This window comes from Rhinatrema bivittatum, chromosome 3 (genome assembly GCF_901001135.1).
Source record: "Rhinatrema bivittatum chromosome 3, aRhiBiv1.1, whole genome shotgun sequence".
Classification (NCBI taxonomy): Eukaryota; Metazoa; Chordata; class Amphibia; order Gymnophiona; family Rhinatrematidae; genus Rhinatrema; species Rhinatrema bivittatum.
The window spans coordinates 159,734,173-159,757,703 of NC_042617.1; the positions used below are offsets into that span (position 1 = coordinate 159,734,173).

At 42.1% G+C, this 23,531-nt stretch overlaps 1 protein-coding gene across 5 annotated transcripts in view; it reads right to left on the reverse strand.

Annotated features, from left to right (window-relative positions):
* RASGRP3 (RAS guanyl releasing protein 3) overlaps positions 1-23,531 on the reverse strand; it is a 305,296-nt gene that overhangs the window by 103,239 nt on the left and 178,526 nt on the right. For all 5 annotated transcript variants that reach the window (XM_029593882.1, XM_029593881.1, XM_029593880.1 and 2 more), the window contains 4 exons: positions 18,984-19,115; positions 16,970-17,117; positions 13,175-13,348; positions 10,937-11,053 (listed from right to left, as the gene is read on the reverse strand). In XM_029593882.1, coding sequence (XP_029449742.1) covers positions 10,937-11,053; positions 13,175-13,348; positions 16,970-17,117; positions 18,984-19,115 — 571 coding nt within the window. The remainder of the gene's footprint in view (positions 1-10,936; positions 11,054-13,174; positions 13,349-16,969; positions 17,118-18,983; positions 19,116-23,531) is intronic.

The following is a 23,531-nucleotide window of genomic DNA, read 5'->3' on the forward strand; positions in this document are numbered from 1 at the left end:
ATTATGACATCCTCTGTTTTATTTTTTTCATTTCCTTCTTAACAATTCCTAACATTCTGTTTGCTTTTTTTTAATTTATTTTTTATTTATTTATCAGGTTTTATATACTGTCATTCGGCTTCATTTTAAAGCCATCATAACGGTTTACAAACATGGGAAAGGTTACAAATACATTAATATGAATGTTAGCACTACGGATTGCACAAAGGGGGTGCCCCTTTGTCGCGCCCCTTTGGGGGCGACGCACCCTTTGGGGCGCGACGCACGGTGCGTGGCGCCTAGTGGTATGGCGCCGTTTAACAGTCCATGGTGGTCATCAGTAATGTCAGGGGGCGGGTCTCCCAATCGGGGATCTCACGTTGGCCCTCCCTTCCCAGTTCGAGGTAAAATCTTTTTTCAGATTTTTTCTTTTCGCGCTGCTGTGAGGTGTTGCAGGGTGCCCGATGGTGGTGGTGGTGGGTGGCCTCCCTGAGCATGGCACCTGGTGGTATGGCGCCGTTTAACGGTCCATGGTGGTCATATTTTTTAAATCACCACAGCACACTGGGCTGATGATTTCAATGTATTATCCACTATGATGCCTAGGTCTCTTTCCTGGGTGGTAACGCTTAAGATAGAACCTAACATTTTTCCTGGCACTGAAGTCTAAAGTTTCCCAGATCACCCCTGGATCCCTTTTTAAATATCAGTGTTACATTGGCCATCTTCCAATCTTCAAGGTGATTTTAATGATAGGTTACAAAATTTTACTAATAGGTCTGAAATTTCATTTTTTAAGAACATAAGAAATTGCCATGCTGGGTCAGACCAAGGGTCCATCAAGCCCAGCATCCTGTTTCCAACAGAGGCCAATCCAGGCCATAAGAACCTGACAATTACCCAAACACTAAGAAGATCCCATGCTACTGATGCAATTAATAGCAGTGGCTATTCCCTAAGTAAACTTGATTTAATAGCCGTTAATGGACTTCTCCAAGAACTTATCCAAACCTTTTTTGAACCCAGCTACACTAACTGCACTAACCACATCCTCTGACAACAAATTCCAGAGCTTTATTGTGCGTTGAGTGAAAAAGAAGTTCTCCGATTAATCTTAAATGTGCTACTTGCTAACTTCATGGAATGCCCCCTAGTCCTTCTATTATTCATGTAAATAACTGAGTCACATCTACTCATTCAAGACCTCTCATGATCTTAAAGACCTCTATCATATCCCCCCTCAGCTGTCTCTTCTCCAAGCTGAACAGCCCTAACCACTTCAGCCTTTCCTCATAGGGGGGCTGTTCCATCCCCTTTATCATTTTGGTTGCCCTTCTCTGTACTTCTCCATCGCAACTATATCTTTTTTGAGATGCGGCAACCAGAATATCTTTCAGATATTATGCAACCTAGGCAAATTTTACAAACTTGTGCACCCTCTTCCTGGTCATGCCCTCCCTGCACACAATTAAAAATTCTAGATTTATAATAAATTTTACATGAAAAATGACATTCAAGGGATAGTCTTCTGAGGTAACAATATCATTTACAACATTTATTTTATATTTACATGGATTGCTGTGGTGCCAAACAGAAAACCCTGAAAAAAGTAAAAAAGGTATTAAACCTATTTTAATGCCTGTTGGGTGTGGGCTTGGCCCTCAGAAAACCATGAGTAAACAGAATTATAGCTACAATATAGTAAACCTCCCCTACCAAAATAGCAATAACTGCCAGTACTCAAACATCAACAATCCTACCTATGTAAAGTCTATGCTGCAAATATGACACCAGGCCCTACAACATCAATACACCTCCTATTAGGAAAACAGAACAAGCCAAGCTCCTATAGAACTCTACACAGAAACTACGTACACATGTAGAATACAGACCCTCACTAAATACAGAATAAAGAGACAAAGTATAAATAAAGACATGCAGACAAAAACTGAATTGGAAGCTGCATGAAGCCAGACTCTGTATGCAGGGCAACAGTAGGAAAACAGAAACATTATCAATCCTTATAAAACATCAAGCAATAAAATTAGGAAATATAAATCATCAATAGTAGTAAAACCATACTAACAAAAAGAAGAAATATTTCAAACCTGCTGACAAATAGAATAACATCCAATAAATAAAAATATATTTACAAATTTTCTAAACACTAGATATTTCAAAATAGCAAACACATCAAATAACACCCAATATTTTTTCGTTCCACACAATTGTTAAGATATTATGATTAATCTATTTTAAAGCTGTCACAGATAAGAAAGGACATAATGTATCACACCCACCAATGAGTATTTATGATGAAACTATGTTACCGTAACTTGATGGCATCTGTTTAGTGGATATAAATCAAGACATATACCAACATTAATATTTGTGCCTTGTTGTAAACGTTGTGATGATACCTAGCTTAATGACGGTATAGAAAAGATTTTAAATAAATAAATAAAATAAATGATAAAAAATCTCCTACTCTTCATACCTACCAGATGCCCTGAGTTTGTTATGGATTAACAGGGGGAGAGAAGAAGATGGGGTTGTTGTGCACAAACTTTCTCCAATCTCCCTCATATACACACAATTGCTCATACCTATATTGCTTTCTCACTTTCACACACACACAGATGCTCTTTCATATATATACAGACTTAATCACACACCATTCACACACAATGCTCTCACTCACACACATGTTTTCTCGCATTCACACACACACAAACACTTGTTCTCTTTCATTCACACGTGCTCTTTCTATCTTTCAGAATAGAGCAAGGTGTGTGACCAGCGGGTAATGCTGTTCCAAACACACGAGGTAATACTCAAAAGATTTCTTCATAACAGCAATTATTTTTAAGCTTCAATGTAATTTCTCAAAAATACAGTCCCCCAACATGGCTGCGTTTCACTGTAGGGGCTGCATCAGGAGGGACTCACAAACAGGAGATTTGCATCAAGTAGAATCACATCAGATTTAAAGTTCACAAAGCATACTTAAACTATTTATAGGATTGTGAAGTTGAGGCATCCAAGGGTATTTTGTATATAGGCTCAAGGAGCAGGAAAAGAAAAGATGCTGTTCCAAATTTAAAAATTTCCAAATAATCGTAAAGTGTATAAACTTCAAAGGCTGACATTCTGGGTCTCTCACTTTCACACACACATGCTCGTATGCTCTCAGACATATTCCCTCTCTCAATCGCTCACTTTTCCCCCCTGAAAGCACAAGCTGCCCCTGAATGAGGAGCAGCAGCCTCCTCATTCAGCCCTCACAGCTGATGGGACTCTTCCTTTTACAGGCATGCCGCTCTGCTTCTTGCTCCTGATGGCATGTGGCCAATACTGCTTCCCCTGAACCTTCAGACCACACTGTTCCTACTCCTGAAAGCCATGCAGGTTAATGCTGTTTCTTCCAGCTCTGTGGGCCATGCTTCTCCTCCTCTTGCTCCTGACAGCTACATGGGCCCAGGGTTGATGCTGCTCCTTCTTCTGCTTTTGATGGCAGCGGCATGGCATCTCCTCCTTCTCACCCATGCAGACCCATGCCACACCACTTCCTAGCCACTTCCAGGCTATGCAGGCGGAAAGAAGGAGATGCCATTGTCATGCCACTCCAGAACTGTGGCACGCTAGGCAGTTGTCTAATCCTGCTTGTGCTTCCACCGACCCTGTCCATAATGAATATGCATGAAACTGAGTTGCATAATTGTAGACCCAGTGTATGCCGAGCTACTCATCGTGGCAATCCTGATAATCCGACTGGATAGGGTGTGCCTCCAGGTTAGGTTTGGGAAACACTGTAACAGGACATAGATGAATGGCACTTATAGAGAGAGAGAGGACTCTTTGGATGGCAAGATGCTTTCTTTTTGTAGTGGTAGTGGACAGAGTAGCAATTTTGCTAAATACAAATAAATTGGGATTTTGGGAGAAGCAGCCAAGGTCTTGGGGCACTATATGCTACCCCTCCCTTCTAAGTCTGTTTTTCTTTATAAATATTCTCATGTTATTGTTGTTTATGATGTAGTTATCTAACAGTGCTGGATGCTGTGGAGTAGAAATTGTATTAATTCATTAATTCATTAATTCATTAAATGAGATATGAAGCAAAGACTAGATTTTCTAAAACTATCCAAATCCTTGGGGTGTATAATTACATATAAGATGTTAACTTTTTTTAACCTGAACATTCTTATTTAAATAGGCTTTAAGAGTATATATGCTGAGACTGTGCAAAGCTATCAGTTTGAATAGTGAATTATTGTGAAGAAACATCAATAAGGATAAGAGGGTAAAAGAAAAGAAAAAAGTCTTTCAAGAGCAGGGAAGCCAGACCAAAACCATGCACTTCAGATATACAGGACATAGAGGAGTCACAGGAATACAAAAGTATAGAAGAATCAGAGCAGTGAGGCAATAGCATCATCTTGGAAACTGTGCCACACACCCTCAGCATGAACAACCAATAACCTCACATGACATTTACCAAGGAAGTCTGTAAGGAGGAGGACTGGCATTACAAGGTACCTCAGTCAATCCTGGTACATTCATTCCATTGATGCCAGGGAGGGAGATCTGCCTACCTCGATTCTAGGCAGACATCTGACCATCCACCCTCTATGAGCACCCATGCTATAGTTATACAATGTTGGGTTCCATATTAGGTGCTACAACCCAAGAAAGAGATCTAGGCGTAATAGTGGATAACACATTGAAATCGTTGGTTTAGTGTGCTGTGGCAGTCAAAAAAGCAAACAGAATGTTGAGAATTATTAGAAAGGGAATGGTGAATAAAATGGAAAATATCATAATGCCTCTGTATCGCTCCATGGTGAGACCGCACCTTGAATACTGTGTACAATTCTGGTCGCCGCATCTCAAAAAAGATATAATTGCGATGGAGAAGATACAGAGAAGGGCTACCAAAATGATAAGGGGAATGGAACAGCTCCCCTATGAGGAAAGACTAAAGAGGTTAGGACTTTTCAGCTTGGAGAAGAGATGGCTGAGGGGGGATATGATACAGGTGTTTAAAATCATGAGAGGTCTAGAACGGGTAGATGTGAATCGGTTATTTACTCTTTCAGATAATAGAAAGACTAGGGGGCACTCCATGAAATTAGCATGTGGCACATTTAAAACTAATCGGAGGAAGTTCTTTTTTACTCAACGCACAATTAAACTCTGGAATTTGTTGCCAGAGGATGTGGTTAGTGCAGTTAGTATAGCTGTGTTTAAAAAAGGATTGGATAAGTTCTTGGAGGAGAAGTCCATTACCTGCTATTAAGTTCACTTAGAGAATAGCCACTGCCATTAGCAACGGTAACATGGAATAGACTTAGTTTTTGGGTACTTGCCAGGTTCTTATGGCCTGGATTGGCCACTGTTGGAGACAGGTTGCTGGGCTTGATGGACCCTTGGTCTGACCCAGTATGGCATGTTCTTATGTTCTTATGTTCTTACTGAGGTTAGAAATGGTCTTAACCTCCGTGGCACCTTGTATCGGCAATCTGAAGATATATGAGTGTGGGGATCCCCTCTGTAAACCTAAAGGGTAGGTGGCGACCCTAGAAATCTGGTAAGCAGGTCGGGGTGCCCTCTAAAGTAGTGCCAGCTCTAGTTTAAGTTTTAATGACAGAATGATCCAAGTCCAAGAGGTCTTGAAAGCTCTGCAATCAAATGAAAAAAAAATTATTGACCTTAAAGAAGACCCCATTGCTCAGACTATTGTTCTTGGTCAAAACTCGCAGTGCCTACAATGGTCTTTAGATGAACAAACCACATCAAGAACAATGACCATCATGATTAAGCCATTCTATATGAACTTGTGGAATGTTTCTTTACTGCTGTATTAAACAAAGTAAAACATTTGTGCCATATGCATTGTGATATGTACAAAAATGGTTAAAAATCACTTGTCATGTGTTTAGCTTTTGTTGAAAAGACATTTTTATTGTGTAGAAAGATCTTAAATATGATTTGGTGTATTTTTCTTTTCCAAAGAGAAGTGCAGAAAGATATGTTATAGCGATATGGAGTTAATTTTCAAATGGTTTAGGCTCCTAACTATGGGAATTAGGTGTCTAACTTGGCACCTTTGATAACTGATTAAGGTAGAGCACCTAAATGTAGCTGCCTGTTTTCACTAGGTACCTAAATTTAGTAACCTAAAAAATGAGCAAAGCCAGGGGTGGATCAGGATGAGGAGGTAAGTTGGTGCCTATTGCTGATTTTCAACAGCAGGCTGACCAGCTCTCACCAACTCTCTTCCTCCCACCCACCAGAATTCAAAGTTGACTGTAGGATGAAAAGCCCCAACTCTTCCCTCTCACCTGCTTAAATAAATAATGATTTGTAAAGCCAATGGTCCTCATCCCTCCCTCCCACCTGCCCAAATGAAAAATTTCCCTCAGGATTGACAGCCCCGTCAACCCCACCCCCGATCCCTCCCTCCCTCCCTCTCACTCATCAAAATAAAAATGGCCCTTGAGCCTGACAGTCCTTCTGATCCCTCTCCTCTTCCTAGAAGCCCCCCAAAAGATCCCCAAGCCTAGCTGGGAGGATGACAAGTAGCATAGTTGTCAGATCAATGCTGGAGGCCAAGCCAGGAGGAGGTAAGGTCTATGGGTACCTTTGTACATGGCTACTTTGACAGCAAATAATAAAAACTGGAATGAGGGAAGCTCAGAACAAATGTGAGAAAATACTACTTTGCTGAGTGGGTAGCTGATGTCTGGAACAGCCTCCCAAAAGAGGTGGTAGTAACCAAAATGACAGAATTCAAGCGTGTTGGTAAGGACAAAGGAATAAGATGATTGAAGGTCAGTCAGGGTCTGCAGTGACACTGTAGGGAGAGTCAACCAGCTGAGCCAAGAGGTCCTGAACCTGAATTTTCACCAATTATTAATTAATAATTCAAATAATTTCCTCTATTTTAAAAGGATTAGGAGATGCAGATTTGATTTGCTTATTTATCATTTCAGACACAATCATATTTTAAAGCATCAGTAAGATTTTCAGAACAAATTAAAATTAACCAGAATTAAGAAGAATATTTTTATGTCTATCTCTTTGCTTATAAGTTTTAGAACTTTTGTAAGCTCTATCAGCTCTATCTTTCATATACTGTTCTGCAAAAAGAACTTTTTTCCCATCAATAGTTTCTTTGATTTCATCCTCCCCAATGGGAACCTCTGTGACCACCAATGGAGAGTCATTAAGAAACAAGATGGATTCTCACCTTCAGGTGCTATAATCATCTCTTTATCCCTGGTGCAGGTCAGAAAGAAGTGCCAATTGGCGAGAGTGAAATTAAGATATATATACCGTATATTTTCAGTATCATATTCCTATTAAAGGGGAATCTCAATTTTTAAAGCTACAAAAACATCAAGCAGAAGAGTAAATTTCTTTACACAGGACAGAGCTAAATATTAGGGATCTGCATTCATTTAACATTGAAGTGTTAAACAGGACGAATGAGGTCATAATGGCTTTTCATGAAAATACCTGAAAACTCTTGGGTGTTTCTTTTTTTTTTTTTTAATTTTTTTTTAAAAGCATAGACCCTCAAATCCTTCCTGTGGTCAGGCGTAGATTTAGGCATAGACAACTTAGACTGTTGCCTAGGCTGCCAAATTTTGAAGGCATCAAATACCCAGGCCAAAGAGGAGTCTGTTTCAGCAAATCTATTTCAAACGGGCACTGCTATGGCACTCTGGGACTTTAGGGGGATGGTAGGGGATAAGGGACTCTCTCCATTTTCTGATCTCCAGGGTCTCCCATCCCCCACTCGCCAACCCTGCAAATGGGTGCAATATCTTAAGTCTGGCCCTGGCTGTGGTGGCTAGTATTCCCTGATCCCCGCCAAATCTGTTCTGCTTCATGGCTATAGTCCCCCCGGCCCTCTCTGGTTACAGGAAGAGGATCCCTCAGTATTCACCCAGTTTCTTCTACTCTAGTACCATGGGGGCGTAGATCCCTCTAGCCCTCACTAGGTCTCATTTGCTCCTGGGCTGCAGAGGTTCTATTAAGCACATAACAGACATTTTGACAACCACTGGCTACAACAGCTGCTGTGGACACAATGTTTTGTATTACTTTTTAAACTTTATGTTTAAAATTTTTTAACAAATGACATATTGGTAAAAATATATTTATTCATCTTTTAGAAAATCCTGAACCAGGTCAGTAAAGCAATAGAACATGATCAAAATCTGCAAAAAAAAAAAGGCATTCCTTATCAGGATGAAAATAAGTGGCACAGTGGGTGGAAGGGTGGCATCCTTAGGCTTACAGGAATGTAGAAGAGGGGAGTTTAAGTTGGCTGGGCCCCTTTCCTCCAGGTCTATGGTAAGAGATCTTAGGGTTGGTCTACTCTGCTGTCTCCTTCTCGTTCCTCTAGACCCAAAGGAGGGAATGCCCAGTTCTGTGCTGTCAGGCCGATACAGTACTGTTAGCCTGCTATTGGACGTGCGTTTTCCCTTACCCCTTATTCAGTAATGGGAGGAAAACACGCATCTAACCCACGGCACCTAATAGCGCCCTCAACATGCAAATGCATGTTGATGGCCCTATTAGGTATGCGCACGGGATACAGAAAGTAAAATGTGCAGCCAAGCTGCACATTTTACTTTCAGAAATTAGCGCCAACCCAAAGGTCGGCGCTAATTTCTTCCGGCACCGGGAAAGTGCACAGAAAAGCAGTAAAAACTGCTTTTCTGTGCACCCTCCGACTTAATATCATGACGATATTAAGTCGGAGGTCCCAAAGAGTAAAAAAAGTAAAAAAAAAATAATTTGAATTCGGCCCGCGGCTGTCGGGCCGAAAACCAGACGCTCAATTTTGCCGGCGTCTGGTTTCCGAGCCCATAGCTGTCAACGGGCTTGAGAACCGACGCCAGTAAAATTGTGCGTCAGCTGTCAAACCTGCTGATAGCCGCCGCTCCTTTTCCCCGTTTCTACTGCGCCGCCTAATTTGCATAGTGAATCGCGCGCACCGGCCCAAAGATCACAACCTTAAACAATAAAAGGTGAACTTTAAAAGAGATGTGAGCATAAAATAGCAGATCCACATGCAAGTACTGCTTATTCATGCTACTGCTATTAAATAAATCTTGCACATATGTCACATGTACCTATGCACAATTAACTTTGGGGCCGATGCAAAACAGCCAAGAGCACTGTTTAACCAGCAGTTCGACGCACGTTGTGGACGCGTGTCCACAGTCCTTTGTGCTATAAGGGGATTAGTGTGTCCACAGCGTGAGTCCAAACGCATCGCAAAACTAATAGCGCTCATCACATGCAAATTCATGTTGGTGAGGCTATTAGTTATTCACCCCACATGCAAAACATTTCTGAGCATCCCAAAAAGTTGTATAAAAAAGCAGAAAATACTGCTTTTCTGTATATCCTCTGACTTAATATCGTGGCGATATTAAGTCGAAGGAACCAAAAGTTTTAAAAGTTTTTTTTTTTTAAAAAGTGCAGGTGATCAAGTTAGGGAAATGGATGCTCAGTTAATGAGCGTCCATTTTCCTAACCCATGACTGTGCACCGGTTAAGAAAATGGATGCTCGTAAAATTGAGCGCCTGCTTTCCTAACCCGCGGGCAGCCGACATCTCCTGGGTGCCCGCTGTCAAGGAGGCATTAGGGACGTGCCCTCAATCCCAGCGCCTCTTTGCCAGCACGACCCCTCATTTAAATATTCCATCACGCACCCAGGAGAGGCGCCTGGGCGCGCGTTAGAAAAGTGGGCGCTCAACACTGAACGCACGTTTTCAATGCACTTTTATTGCATCGGCCCCTTTGCTCGTGTAAAAAAAGGGGTGGATTTAGGAAGGTCAGGGGCATTCTGGGGCAGGGCCAACATTTACATGCATAAATCCCGATTTTATAACCAGCAAACTTAGATCATGTATGGTTGTCACCTGCACATGTTTACTCAGGGGCAGTTCTATAACGAGGCAGGGTGAGGTGGCCGCTTCAGGCGTCAGAATTTTGAGGTGGCAAAAAAATGCCCCTCTCAGACCGCCACTGTGGCGTCCGCCTCACCCAGCCTGCCCCTGCCACGGCTGCTGACCCAGACTGGCGGTGGCAGAAAAGAGGAGGGTCGCTGCCATGGGCCACTGCCACCGGAGGCCAGGCAGCAGTGGCTGAAGGGAGGAGGGAAACTGCCGCCAGTGGCCAGGCTGTCAGTGTGCCGGAGTGACGCCGATGCCGCCAGAGGCCTGGCCAGCGCACTGGTGGCGGCTGAAGGGAGGAGGGGGTGGGGGTTGGAGCGAGAGGGGGCGGGGCGAGGGGGCCCCATCTCATCCTTCACCTCAGGCGGCAGATTGCCTTGAGCCGCCCCTGTGTTTACTTCTGTTCTTTAACAGATGTAATTCAGAATAAAACTCTTTATAGCCGAAAACTAACCAGGTGAGGGGTCTGGGGGGGGGGGGCGGGGGAAGGTTTGATAACCTAGAAATAGACTGGGCAAATTGGTGGATTAATTGGTAAAACTGGGAATTTCCTTCATGCGTGCATGTTATACATTGTGATCACTTGCAAGTCCTAAGGAAAATATGTGAATGATGTTTCCTCATGTAACTTCTCAAAATTAAAAGCACACACATGTGCTAGGTGTATTTTATGGAATGTGTGCACAATTGAACAGATGATATAAAATTCTAGCGCATGTGGGCTCATGTCCATGTATGCACATATATGGGCGAGCATGCTCATTTTAAAGTTACCATCAGTGTAAGTTCTTTAATACTATATAGATGTTTTTGTTTGCTTTTATAATTGTTTGCTTTTATAATTGCTGAGTATAATTAAACAATTGATTTATAATTTGTTATACCATTTGTTTTTTTTTTTGCTGTAGTCATTTTTTTTTTTTGCTGTACTAAATATTTTTTTCTGATTCTATCATAATACAGTATAACCCTATCATACCTTTGTCACTTCTGCTGAAAGGTAAGAATGAGTTTCTTTCAGGCGAGAAATGGAGCTGTGACTTAGTCCTCCTACCACTGCCATCAATGTATTGAAATTCTGGAGATGAAGCAATTTCTGGAGAAAATTAGAAACATATAGTCTGGGAATGCATATAAAACTGGTTCAAATTAATTTCAAAATATAGAAGGAAATGACTGTTCTGTATCTCCATTTATTGTAGTTCATTACAGAAGCAATGACTTGTTTCTTGTGAGCCAATAGTGTAGCAATAATAAGAGAATACAAAACTGTAGATCTTTTGATGTTAATCAGCTACAAAACAAAACACAATAGCAACAATTGTATACAAGGAAGCATTACAATAATAATAATACAACTGATAAAATTCTAATTGGAGTAACTTGGAATTGGGACCTGAATCCTGTATTTAAATTGTTTGATGCTCAATACTGCTTATGCTTACTGGAGCAGTATATTACCTCATTGCTAAGAACCTCTGAGATAAGCAAAACATGCATTATGGCAACTTTTAAAATAGTATCAAAATTAAAATAAGGTTGGTGACCCAGGTTCTAACTGGACCCAAGTCTATGTAGTTTTTTAAATGTAAAATACATACCTAACCTCTACTACTTAACCTTTACCTTCATTTTCTATGGGTGGGTGGATCTGCTGTACCAGGCTGTAATTAGGTCACTCTGCCTTTAAGGGAATGTGATCTAACAGATAACATCTAGAGGGGTATAAGACAGATTTTCCTACATAAGAAAGAGTCTTCAAAAAGAATCTGCATTTGGAACTCAGGACGTATTTTGGGGTTCTGCTAAATTCCCTAAAGGCCTTCTAGCTCTACCAGTACAGAAGTGGCCTTATTTGTCTTGCCATGGATGATGGAGAGCCAAGGTACAACTCTTAGGTGCTAATGCCTAATTCCTCCTTAATGAACCCTAGAAGGAAGTATGGACAGCCATTTACAAGATCCAATTTTCCTTTCTGGGATAATCCTCATCTTGATGGACTCAGTGCTCATGAATGTGTAAATCCTGAGTTACTGGGGAGATAAGAGTGAATGTTGTTTTTTTGATTCTAAGAGCAAATTGAACTCTAATTCTTTGCTGCTAAAGGGTATAGTTTTAATTTTTTGCCCTGGCTGCGTGTGCTGTTATCTGTGCTGTTGGAACCTGTGACTCATATTAGGGTAGGTTTTAAAAGGTGCACGCGAGCAAACATGTGCGTGCGCTACCCAGGGCGCGCGCATGTACACCCGATTTTATAACTTGCAAGTGCCGAGCCGCGCTGCCTTCCCCCGTTCCCTTCCCCCTAAAGTGACCTTCCCACCCCTTCCCCTAACCTTTCCCCGCTAGCCCTACTCTAACCCCCCCAATTTCTTATCTTACCTTTTGCGCCGGCCTGGAGGCAGGCACAGTTTGCGCACACCGGCAGCTTGCCGGCACGCATTCCTCTGACACAGCGGCAAATGGCTGCTGTGTCAGAGGCCTCTTGCCCCGCCCCCACCCTGCCCCTGGACCGCCCCAGACCGCCCATGCCCCCTCCTCACCCCTTTTTGCAAGCCCCAGGACTTACACGTGTCCCGGGGCTTTACACGTGTCGCCGGGCCTTTTTAAAATAGGCCTGGCGCGCTTAAGGCCGGTTACGCACGTAACCTTTTGAAAATCCTGCCCATTATTTTTATTTTACTGCTGAATCCCTCCAGAAGAGTAAATAAACTGATTGCTAGTTGGAGGCAAGAAACAAATGTGTAGACTGGAATTATTTGAGTTTGGGTTTGAGATCTTGAGTCTAACATGGAAGGCATGGAGATGGATGGTCAAATTTACTTAGGAAGGCAGCTAAGAATCACAGAGGAGAAATCAGGCTTGTTTTCCCTGTTTCTCTGTCCAGTATGAGACCCTCATTCCTTTCTCTCCTCTGAGCCTGGCCATTTCACCAGCTACTCAACAACCCTTTTTTAACCCTTAGACCAGGTGCCAGGAGAACAACCCTTTTATTTTATGTCCTCCAGCTGTGGTTACAGGGGTTTTAGTTTTATATTTGGTTTTACTTTTGTAAAAGAAATAATGATCTCCATGATCAAGCACGCCTTGTTGTTTCTACCCTAAAGGGTAGAAATGACTTCTTATAAGTCATTTGCACCAATAATATTCATTACTATAATATAACTATTCCAGTTTTAGCACTATATCTTTTCCAATCAAACAATATGGTTATTCTTACCTGAGCAACATTTATATATTTTGTAATAACCTCTGCCCTTTGCTGAGGTGTTGGTTTACTGAGAACCATCAACTGAACCCACTTGGAGATGCCATTAAATAATGCAATAGATCTCTCCAAGGTGGGATTTTCCTCCAGGCAACCATGGATAACATAGCTTTGATAATCTGTAAACTAGAAAAAGAAAATAGGTTGTTTGACCATGAAATGCAAGCACACCATTTGTTGATTTGAAGAATAATTATGCTTTAAAATATAATAAATAAGATGGCAAGAACAAGCTGCTACAGATTTTTTGCAGCTGAAAATACCAGCAATGCCCCCGGTGAATTTTTTTTTTTTAAACTGAAATGGTAAGAATGTCTTTGCACTGCAAAGATTATTTGTGATATGATTTCTAGGATATTTGAGTTGTTTTATCACACATACACAAACCCTTATAAATGTTTCTAGATCATCAAAAGCAATTGAGAAGTGCAGCTCCACCATTGTCTGACAGTGGAACACAGTACTTAGGGCTCAGGTTCAGGTATCCTGATTCCTGACTGATCGAAGGACAAAACAACATCATGGCGGGTCTAGGTTTGAGTATCCTTAAAGAGTTAACAGTCTCCCTCAGCTAACTGATGATTGAGTGATGTTTAAACTTTCAAAAGCAGGAACATTTTTCTTTCTTCATTTTAGTTCATAGGAAGTACTCTATGAGATGATCAGCGAATATAAAACAAAAAGGATATAATCCACAAAACATTCTCTGTATGTTTAGTTTCAGTCATGCAGCATCTGAAGAGTTTCTTGTTAAGATATGAAAGAGGCACTTCAGCCTGGCTGCTTACAAAGACAAAAATGTAGTGCTATACAGTATGGTGCCCAAAGGAGAAAATATGTTATTAATAAAAAGACATTTAATAATGTGGGATTAGTGCAGCACCACTGAAAATGAGTTTATCTGGCTAACTTTAGGGCTACTCTAGGGCACAACCAGAGTTAGTCGGATAAGTTATCTGGCCAATTCTGAAAATCTAAGTTAGACAGATAACTTAGCTCCACCCCAGAATGCCTCATTGTAATCTAGCTAAATTTTAGATGGACAGATACTAAATACTAAAATTTAGATGGATAAGTAGGGGAAATATTCACAAGTAGAAATTTAGGGGGTTATTTTCCAAAGGCTTATCGCAAAAAGGCCCCTTTCGCGTACGACAGCTTGCAAATTAGATTGGGGGCGGGGAGGGGCGGAGTCAGGGTGGGGAGGGGCGGAGTCAGGGTGGGGAGGGGCAGAGTCAGGGCGGGGAGGGGCGGAGTCAGGGCGGGGAGGGGCGGAGTCAGGGTGGGGAGGGGCAGAGTCAGGGTGGGGAGGGGCAGAGTCAGGGCGGGGAGGGGCGGAGTCGGCGGTGTCTTTGCTGCCGGCGATAATGTTACTAACATTATCGCCGGCAGTAGCGCACCAAATAGCACCACCTTTCATGGTGGCGCTATTCGGTGTGAAAGTCGGCAGCCGGCGCACCGCCATGGTGCGAAGGCTGTGGCTTTTCGCAGGCCCGCTCCCCGCCCCCTGTTTTTGCAAGGTTCATCATTCTGCAAAGAATGATGACTCCAGGCCTTAGCTGGATAACTCACAATTTATCTGGCTAAATGTCACTGAACATTGACCCCTAATTGTTTTCTAATTAATAAATTAAGAACAGCATAAAGCACATGTTAGTATTCTTTGAAGGCAATCATCAAAGCTCCTTCTGTGAGTAAAAAATAATCTTACTACGGAAATTGGGCTGTAAGGAGTGCCCAGCTTGTATACATGTGATTGAATGGCATGTGTACATTTACCCCAGACTGCAGAGGAAAACTCAGAAGTGAATTAAAATCATGCATAGAGAAAGCATGCATAATCCTTGTGCATATTTCTGCAATCATCAAAACAAAAATACCAGGCAGTTTTGCATTTATTATTTGTGCAAACCCTGCGAGTACAAGTGCCAGTGGAATTTGCACAAATGAACTGAGTTTTCATTATTTACCCCTTACTTTTGGTGTACACATTTTAACTTACACTTCTGCTGATTATGACTTTCATTCATATGATTCATGGGCTTGTTTTCAGTATCAAAGAACCAAAGAAATATGGCTCTATGCCATAGAGATCTCAGATAGGATCTACTTCAAATAGTATGGTAATGGTATGGTAATTTTACACAGTTAAAATCTCAAAATAATAAAGTGATACATAAAAACAATTTTCACTTTTATTTATCCAAAATACAAAAAATCTCATAAATTGTTTTTTTCACTAACAAGATACACCTAGAAAAAAGTACAGGAACAATTCATAATTCACAATTCATCTAATAACATAAAAACACACACCCATACAGCCATTCATACAAGTTAAAAAAAAACAAAATCCAAGTTTTCTAAATATCTCCCAAAATGTTTCACTATATAAAACTTCTTCAGGGGAGTTCACTCTAATCACGTATCATCGACCAATTGATGTTCTTGCATACTTGGAAAAAATGGGGTAGATCTTAAAAGCCCTGCGCACGTAAATCCTCCCGGATTTACGCGTGCAGGGCACTCGCCTACCGGCGCGCCTATTTTGCATAGGACGCCGGCGCGCGCAAAGCCCCAGGACCCGCGTAAGTCCCGGGGCTTCATAAAAGGGGCGGGAGGGGGCGTGTCCGGACTCAGGGGGTGGTCCGAGGCGGGTCCGGGGGTGTGGCGACGGTTCGGGGGCGGGCCGGGATGGTGGTCCCGAGTCCCCCGGCACTGCAGCCTGTGCCGGGGGATGCCGAGGCGGCGCGCACAAGTTACGCCTGCCTCAAGCAGGCGTAACTTGTACAGCAAAGGTAGGGGGGGATTTAAGTAGGGCTGGGGGGTAGGTTAGATAGGGGATGGGAGGGGAAGGTGGGGGGACACGGAGGGAATGGAGGCAGGCTGCGCGGCTCGGCGCGCGCAGGCTGCCGATTTTGCGCAGCCTTGCACGCGCCAACCCCGGATTTTATAAGACACGCATGGCTACGCGCATATCTTATAAAATCCGGCGTACTTTTGTTTGCACCGGTTGCGCGAACAAAAGTACACGCGTGCGTACTTTTTAAAGATCTACCTCAATACTTTCTTATGCTTATTCGTTTCAGTCGTCGATATAGCTCTTCTAATAGTAACTCATATATATGTATCTTTCCAAATCTGTTTTTCACATAAAATATATAATCAATTTATCTAGAAAATTATAATGCAATATACATTTTCACAATACAAAAACAAAAAGCAAACCTCAAATCCCTTTGTTGCTCATATATGGCAACAAAGACAGCCTTCCTACAATTTTTAACATAATTCACATCTATAACAATTAGATCTACATTAGAAAAAAAATTTCAAAAACTTAAATACATAAAAAAAGGGGAAGAAGTTGAAACTCACCAAGATCCACAGGGGACCAACATCTCTTTCAACGCATACCACATCAGTATCATCATACCATCTCTGAAACAGATGACTAATGCCATCCAATCCGATTATATAATGCAGAAAGGCCAATCATGGATCATAAATTCAGAAACATGCCACCCAATCAATCTTATCGTTTAAGCGAATAGGAGCCAAAGTTTAAAAAAAAAAAAAAAAAGATCCAATGTTGTTCAGCTCGTAACAAGGTCTTATCAATATTTCCACCCCTTCTAACCAAAGCTACACATATGAACTATACTTTGCTTTCAACAAAAAATCTTTGGGGGTTTGGTACAACTGAATTACTGCTTTGTTTGCAAAACAAAATTGCAGGCTTCTTACTGAGATCCTCCTAAAAGCTTTATGTTCCAGAAACGTGAGATGTTCCGCCAGCTCTATAGGCTCTAGATGGTCGAACAGCAGGCAGACTTTTCCTTTCTTGAAAATTTTTTTCCTCTGGGTCACTCTCCTCATCCAGTCATATGAGGGGCTGCAACCAAGAAGTAGGGTATGGTCAGAACATACTGTCCCAGAGTATATATTAGTTACCTGTTATAGGGAGATACCTGAACTGTCTGTTAAAAGTACCAAAAGATAACTCAAGAGGACAAGGAGCCAAATTGTGTGGTGTATAATGAACACTCAGAATACTAAATTAATCCACTTCAGCCTGCAACGCAGAATATAGGTTTGGATATCCACAGAGGTTACAGAGGGCATGATATCTGAAGAAAACCAAAAAGAAGGGGAGTTTTGCTATGATGAGGATAAGGGCAATTTTCAAAAGCCGTTTACCTGGGTAAATCGACTGTCTAAAAATTGCTCACTCTTTGCCCAGTAAAAGTACATGCAGCGATCAACAGCAGGCATCCATTTAAACATGAAAAAACTAGGTGGGCTTCGGGGCGAGGTTAGGTTGGGGGCAGCAACAACATGCGTAGTTTTGCATTTTCAAAATTATACACATTATTTTCCACAGGAAAAATGCCCATGCAAAAAGAAAGTGCAAATCTGTGTGGGGACTTTCTCCTGGGGCAATTCTCAAAGGGAATTTATAATCGTACTTTCTCATCGAGAGCTGGTACAAATTCCGTGGATAAACATATCCGCAGGTTTTGCAGAAACACAGATACTTTTGGAAACTGCTCCAGTAATGAATTATAAATGTGATTTATTAGAATGCAGCAGAAAACATACATGAAGATGCTAGTTATGCACTCGGCAGAATAATCTGAATTTTAGAGGCAATACAATTGTTTGCAGAATCAGGCATATAAATATCCAATGTGCACACAGATAGATAAGCATCCAATGCAGATTTTTTTGTTGTATTCATAGAGCACACTGGTGCAACTGGGTTACTTATGGAAACACATTCAATAAAATAATAAAATACTTTTGTATTTATTTTGCATCTTTCATCCAAAACAGAACCCAGTACAATTATAATACTTTAGGAACATGCATTTAGGCACCCTTGGGATAGAATCAGATTGCCAGTTTTAGTGCCCAGTTTCTCAAGGGAAGAAGAAAAAAGGAATGATATTATTAATAACTGAGAGAGAGAGAGAGAGAACCTTGCTATAGTGTCCCCTCCCTAGACAGGTATTTGTATCCCTATGGGAGGCCCACCTAGTAACTCGAGGTGAGGTTTAAGTATTAGTGTAGGGGGTTAGGGGCCACTTTCACATTCAACGTGAGACGTACGAACAGAACAGTGGTCTCTTTTGAAGATTTGATGACCTACGGAGTGAGGAAACTCACCCAAAGATGAGATTTGGGCAATGTTCTCTCCACCTAGCTTGATGGACTCTCTACCTGGGTAACAACAAGCTAGGTGGAGAGAACATTGCACAAACATTGCCTCCCATAGGGATACAAATACCTGTCTAGGGAGGGGACACCATGGCAAGGTTCTCTCTCTCTCTCATACTGAAACAGGCCTGTCAGGAGACATCGTGAACCACAATAATCCTTTACCAGCCTGTAGCACATGCGATCGCACAACATAACACAAATGAAAGAGGTGTAGTTAGGAGCCACGCTAACAGTGCAGCTGTTTCACAGCACATGATAAATCCTCCCTACTTTACATTTACTCCACCCCCTGAATACAAAATTAAAAATTTGCATTCGCAAACCACATTAACTGCTGCTAGCGAGGTTTGCGGAATTATCACGTGCGGTAACTCCTTGGAAAATGAGGCCCTTAGTGACATAAAATTCTTCCTTCCACTATAATTCAGAGAGCAACTCTAGATCTTCAACATCATGTATTTTATTATACCATTCTGTTTTTCTCCAGAAATAATATTCTGCACAGAATGACTTTGCCGTCTAGTATCAACATGCTTACATGCTGGAGATGTCAATCAGGTTGATATGCTCTTCATATCCCAGCTCAGAGGCTACCTCTCGGAACTCTTCTGTCAGACGGATCAAACCAAGGTCCAGATTGAACTCTGCCGGAAACTCCATAATCCAGTATCTGACATACAACACAGGAAAATACAATATACAATGAGCCTAACTTTCAAATCCATCTGCAGTACAGCATTTGCATGTGTAAATGAACATGCAGACATTAATACTACTATTTTATAACCTATGTGGAGAGAGTTGCATATTTCTGTTCCGACAATATGCACACATATTTCAGTACACATGAATATTTCCAATGCAAGAAAAAGCATATTTTTTCTACCAATTTCATAGACATAACTATGTATTTTTTAGACACATAAAAATATATGTTCGTGATTTATACAAGAAAGTAGGTAATTTATAAAGTATGCGTATATAGAATTTTGAAAATAGTTACTTGCATGCATAGTTGGAATCACCAATTTGTCGATACCTCTACTAGTTTACCAAGTCGTTCTCCTGTTCACCAACACCCTCTAGCACTTCACCTTGAATCCCCACCAGCTCATCCAAACCTCAAAAAAACAAAAAATGCAGACAACAGACAAGTCCAATTTCACTTGCACAAGTCAATTAGCAGGTGTGAAAGTATGGGGCAGATTTTTAAAGTTACGCGCGCGGGGTACATTTGTGCGAGCTACCCGGCGCTCACAAATGTAGACCCGATTTTATAACATGCGCGCACTGTTAAAAAATCCAGGATCGGCGCACGCAAGGGGGTGCATACTTGTGCTCCTTATGCGCGCCGAGCCCAAGGGGAGCCCCAATGGCTTTCCCCGTTCCCTCCTAGGTTGCTCTGAAATCGGAGCGGCCTCAGAGGGAACTTTTTTTCACCTGCTCCCCACCTTTCCCTCCCTTCCCCTATCTAACCCACTCCCCAGCCGTACCTAAATCCCCCCCCTACTTTATTTCGGCGAGTTACGCCTGCCGGCCTTTTACTGGTGCGCGAACCTCCGGCACGGCCGCTCTACCAGAGGACTCAGGAATGCCCCAGGCCCTGCCCCCAGACCACCGCCACGCCCACAGACCCACCCCCGGACCCACCCCCGAACCGCCCATTTTTGAAAGCTCCGGGACATACACGCGTCCTGGGGCTTGCGCGCGCCGCTGAGCCTATGCAATCATCAGAAAAACGATTCACATCCCTAGCTATTTTAGCCAAAAGATCTTCATTCAAAAATTGGAAGAAGGATCCATCAGAAGAAAATAGGATTAAGCATAAGCATAGGCAAGTTAAATGTAAGAGAGGCTAAGAGAGAATTTGAAAAGAAATTGGCCATAAAGACAAAAACTCACAATAAAAACTTTTAAAAATACATCCGAAGCAGAAAGCCTGTGAGGGAGTTGGTTGGACCGTTAGATGATTGAGAGGTTAAAAGGGGCACTTAGGGAAGATAAGGCCATCGTGGAAAGATTAAACAATTTCTTGCTTCGGTGTTTACCAAAGAGGATGTTGGGGAGCTACCTGTTCCGGAGATGGTTTTCAAGGATGATGATTCAGATGAACTGAACTAAATCACGGTGAACCTGGAAGATGTGGTAGGCCAGATTGACAAACTGAAGAGTAGTAAATCACCTGGACCAGATGGCATACACCCCTGGGTTCTGGAAGAACTAAAAAATGAAATTTCAGACCTATTTCAATTAATTTGTAGTCTATCATTAAAATCATCTATTGTAGCTGAAGACTAGAAGATGGCCAATGTAACTCCGATATTTAAAAAGGGCTTCAGAGATGATCCAGGAAACTATAGACTGGTGAGCCTGACTTCAGTGCTGGGAAAAATCATGGAAACTGTTATAAAGAATAAAATCACAAAACATTTAGATAGATATGGTTTAATGGGACACAGCCAGCATGGATTTACCCAAGGGAAGTCTTGCCTCATAAATCTCCACTGTTCTGTTCGTACATCTAACATTGAATGTCAGAAGGCATTCAACAAAGTTCTGCATGTGAGGCTTCTAAGAAAACTAAAAAGTCAAGGGATAGGAGACGATGTCCTTTTGTGGTTTGCAAACTGGTTAAAAGACAGGAAACAGAGTAGGATTAAATGGTCTGTTTTCACAGTGGAAAAAGGGAAACAGTGGAGTGCCTCAGGAATCTGTACTTGGACCAGTGCTTTTTAATATATTTATAAATGATCTGGAAAGGGGTACAACAAATAAGGTGATCAAATTTGCAGATGACTCAAAATTATGTAGAGTAGTTAATCTGTTGCGTCTGTCGGGGGCAGATGGCTTCGTCCTTTGTGCCTCACCTTTTCTTGACTCCTCCTGCTAGCCTTGGGAAGATGGCTACTGCCGCGTCTGCAAGCCGTGCTCTCCGCCGTCCTCGGAACGGCTATGGCGTTGCCTCCCGCCATGTTTCACTCAAGGGCCTCCTAAGGTGTGCGCGCGCATGCTACCCACATCTTTATTCCAGCTATGGCGCGAACCTCGGGGGCGTCCCCCTCGAGTGGCGTCACAACATCCGGGTATTTAGCCTACTCTTGTTTGCTAGCTCATTGAGTTAGCAAGGATAGGACTCGTCCGGTCTAAACTACTCTGCCGCTTCCTTGCTGCTGCTGGAAGCTCTCTCTGCCCTTCAGGGTAATCTCTAACCTGGGCACCTGCTCCTCGGGGGGGGCCCTCTGCTTTACTTTCAGGTGCCTTACTGGGATCAGGTACTCGCTCTTCAAGGGCCTGCTCTCCCTGCCTCGGTGCCTGTTACCATCTACTTCAGCCTGGTGGAATCACCAACGTTACAGCTACCATCTAGTGAGTAATCTAATTCTCAGTCTGTCTCATCTACAGCTTTGCTGTGCTGTGAAACCTACTCCTGGATCTCCCTATACCAACTTGATGAGACGGGTTCCCTCTGCCGAGGGTCCCTGGACTACCACCTCTGGATTACCTCACTACTGCCACCTTTGGTGGTATACATCAGCTGAACAATAAAAGATCTAATTCTGTGTTTGTGCGTCCTGAGTCTAGGCCAGTATGTGGCTCCCCACGGGGCTCCTCCCCCATGGACGTAGTCATCTGCCACAGTACCCAAGAATCCACCCAAACATCGCTAAACCATAAAATCTCAAGCGGATTGTGATAAATTGCAGGAGGACCTTGTGAGACTGGAAGATTGGGCTTCCAAATGGCAGATGAAATGGATTTATATATCATAGTGGATAATACATTGAAATCATCAGCTCAGTGTGCTGTGGTGACCAAACAAGCAAACAGAATGTTAGGAATTATTGAGAAGGGAATGGCAAATAAAACGATGGATGTCATAATGCCTCTGTATCGCTATGGTGAGACCACATCTTGAATACTGAGTGCAATTCTGGTCACCGCATCTCAAAAAAGATATAGTTGCACTGGAGAAATTGCAGGAGAAGGGCAACCAAAATGATAAGTGGCATGGAATGGCTGCCCTATGAGGTAAGGCTAAGGAATTTAGGGCAGTTTGGAGAAGAAATGACTGAGGGGGGGATATGGTAGACGTCTACAAAATTATGAAAGGACTTGAAAAAGTTAATGTACATCAGTTATTCACTCTCTCAGGTAATAAAAGGACTAGGGGCATGCCATGAAGTTAGCAAGTAGCTCATTTAAAATGAATCAAAGAAAATTCTTTTTCATTCAGCACATAGTTAAACTCTGGAGTTCATTGCCAGAGGATGCGGTTACAGCAGTTAGTGTAACTGGGTTAAAAACGTTTGGATAAGTTCCTAGAGGAAACTGCTATTAATTAATTAACAATAGTAGCTTGAGATTTATTTAATGTTTGAGTACTTGCCAGGTACTTGTGATCTGAATTGGCCACTGTTGGAAACAGGATACTGGTCTTAATGGACCCTTGGTCTGACCCAGTATGGCAATTCTTATGTTCTTATATTTTTATATTCAATGGTGTGAACAAAACCTGCTCATTATCTGGATATGCTTATCCAGCTAACTAGCCAACCTGCTAAGAAGCTGCATATTGCCCTCTTTATGCATGCAATATTTTTAATATATGCACGTAATAACTACCATTTATATGCTGCAGCAGGTATTTTATGAAATATACGTGCATACTTCACTTATAAAAATACTTAATTGTGCATGTGCTTGGAATCATCAGTTTGCTCTGATCTTCACCAGTTCACCTAGACCCTCCATCACTTCACTCATACTCCCCACCAGTTCATTCAGACCTTCCACCCAAAAACTACAGATAAAAGATGTGTGATTTCAGTTGTGCAAATCATTTAGCAGGTGTAAAAATGTACAGACAAGTTCAGTGACATATGCGCATATATCACTTACACAATAGCATCTTGTGTGTGAACCTCTGAGCCCAACCCCAGAATGCCATTAAACTGCCCTTGTTTTTCCTTTAACATTTGTGCGATACTGCTAATAAGTGAGTACTTCAGGCTTTTACAAAACACTACTTACACATGCACATGTTAGTTACATGCATATTGAGAAATTACTACTTATCTGATAATTT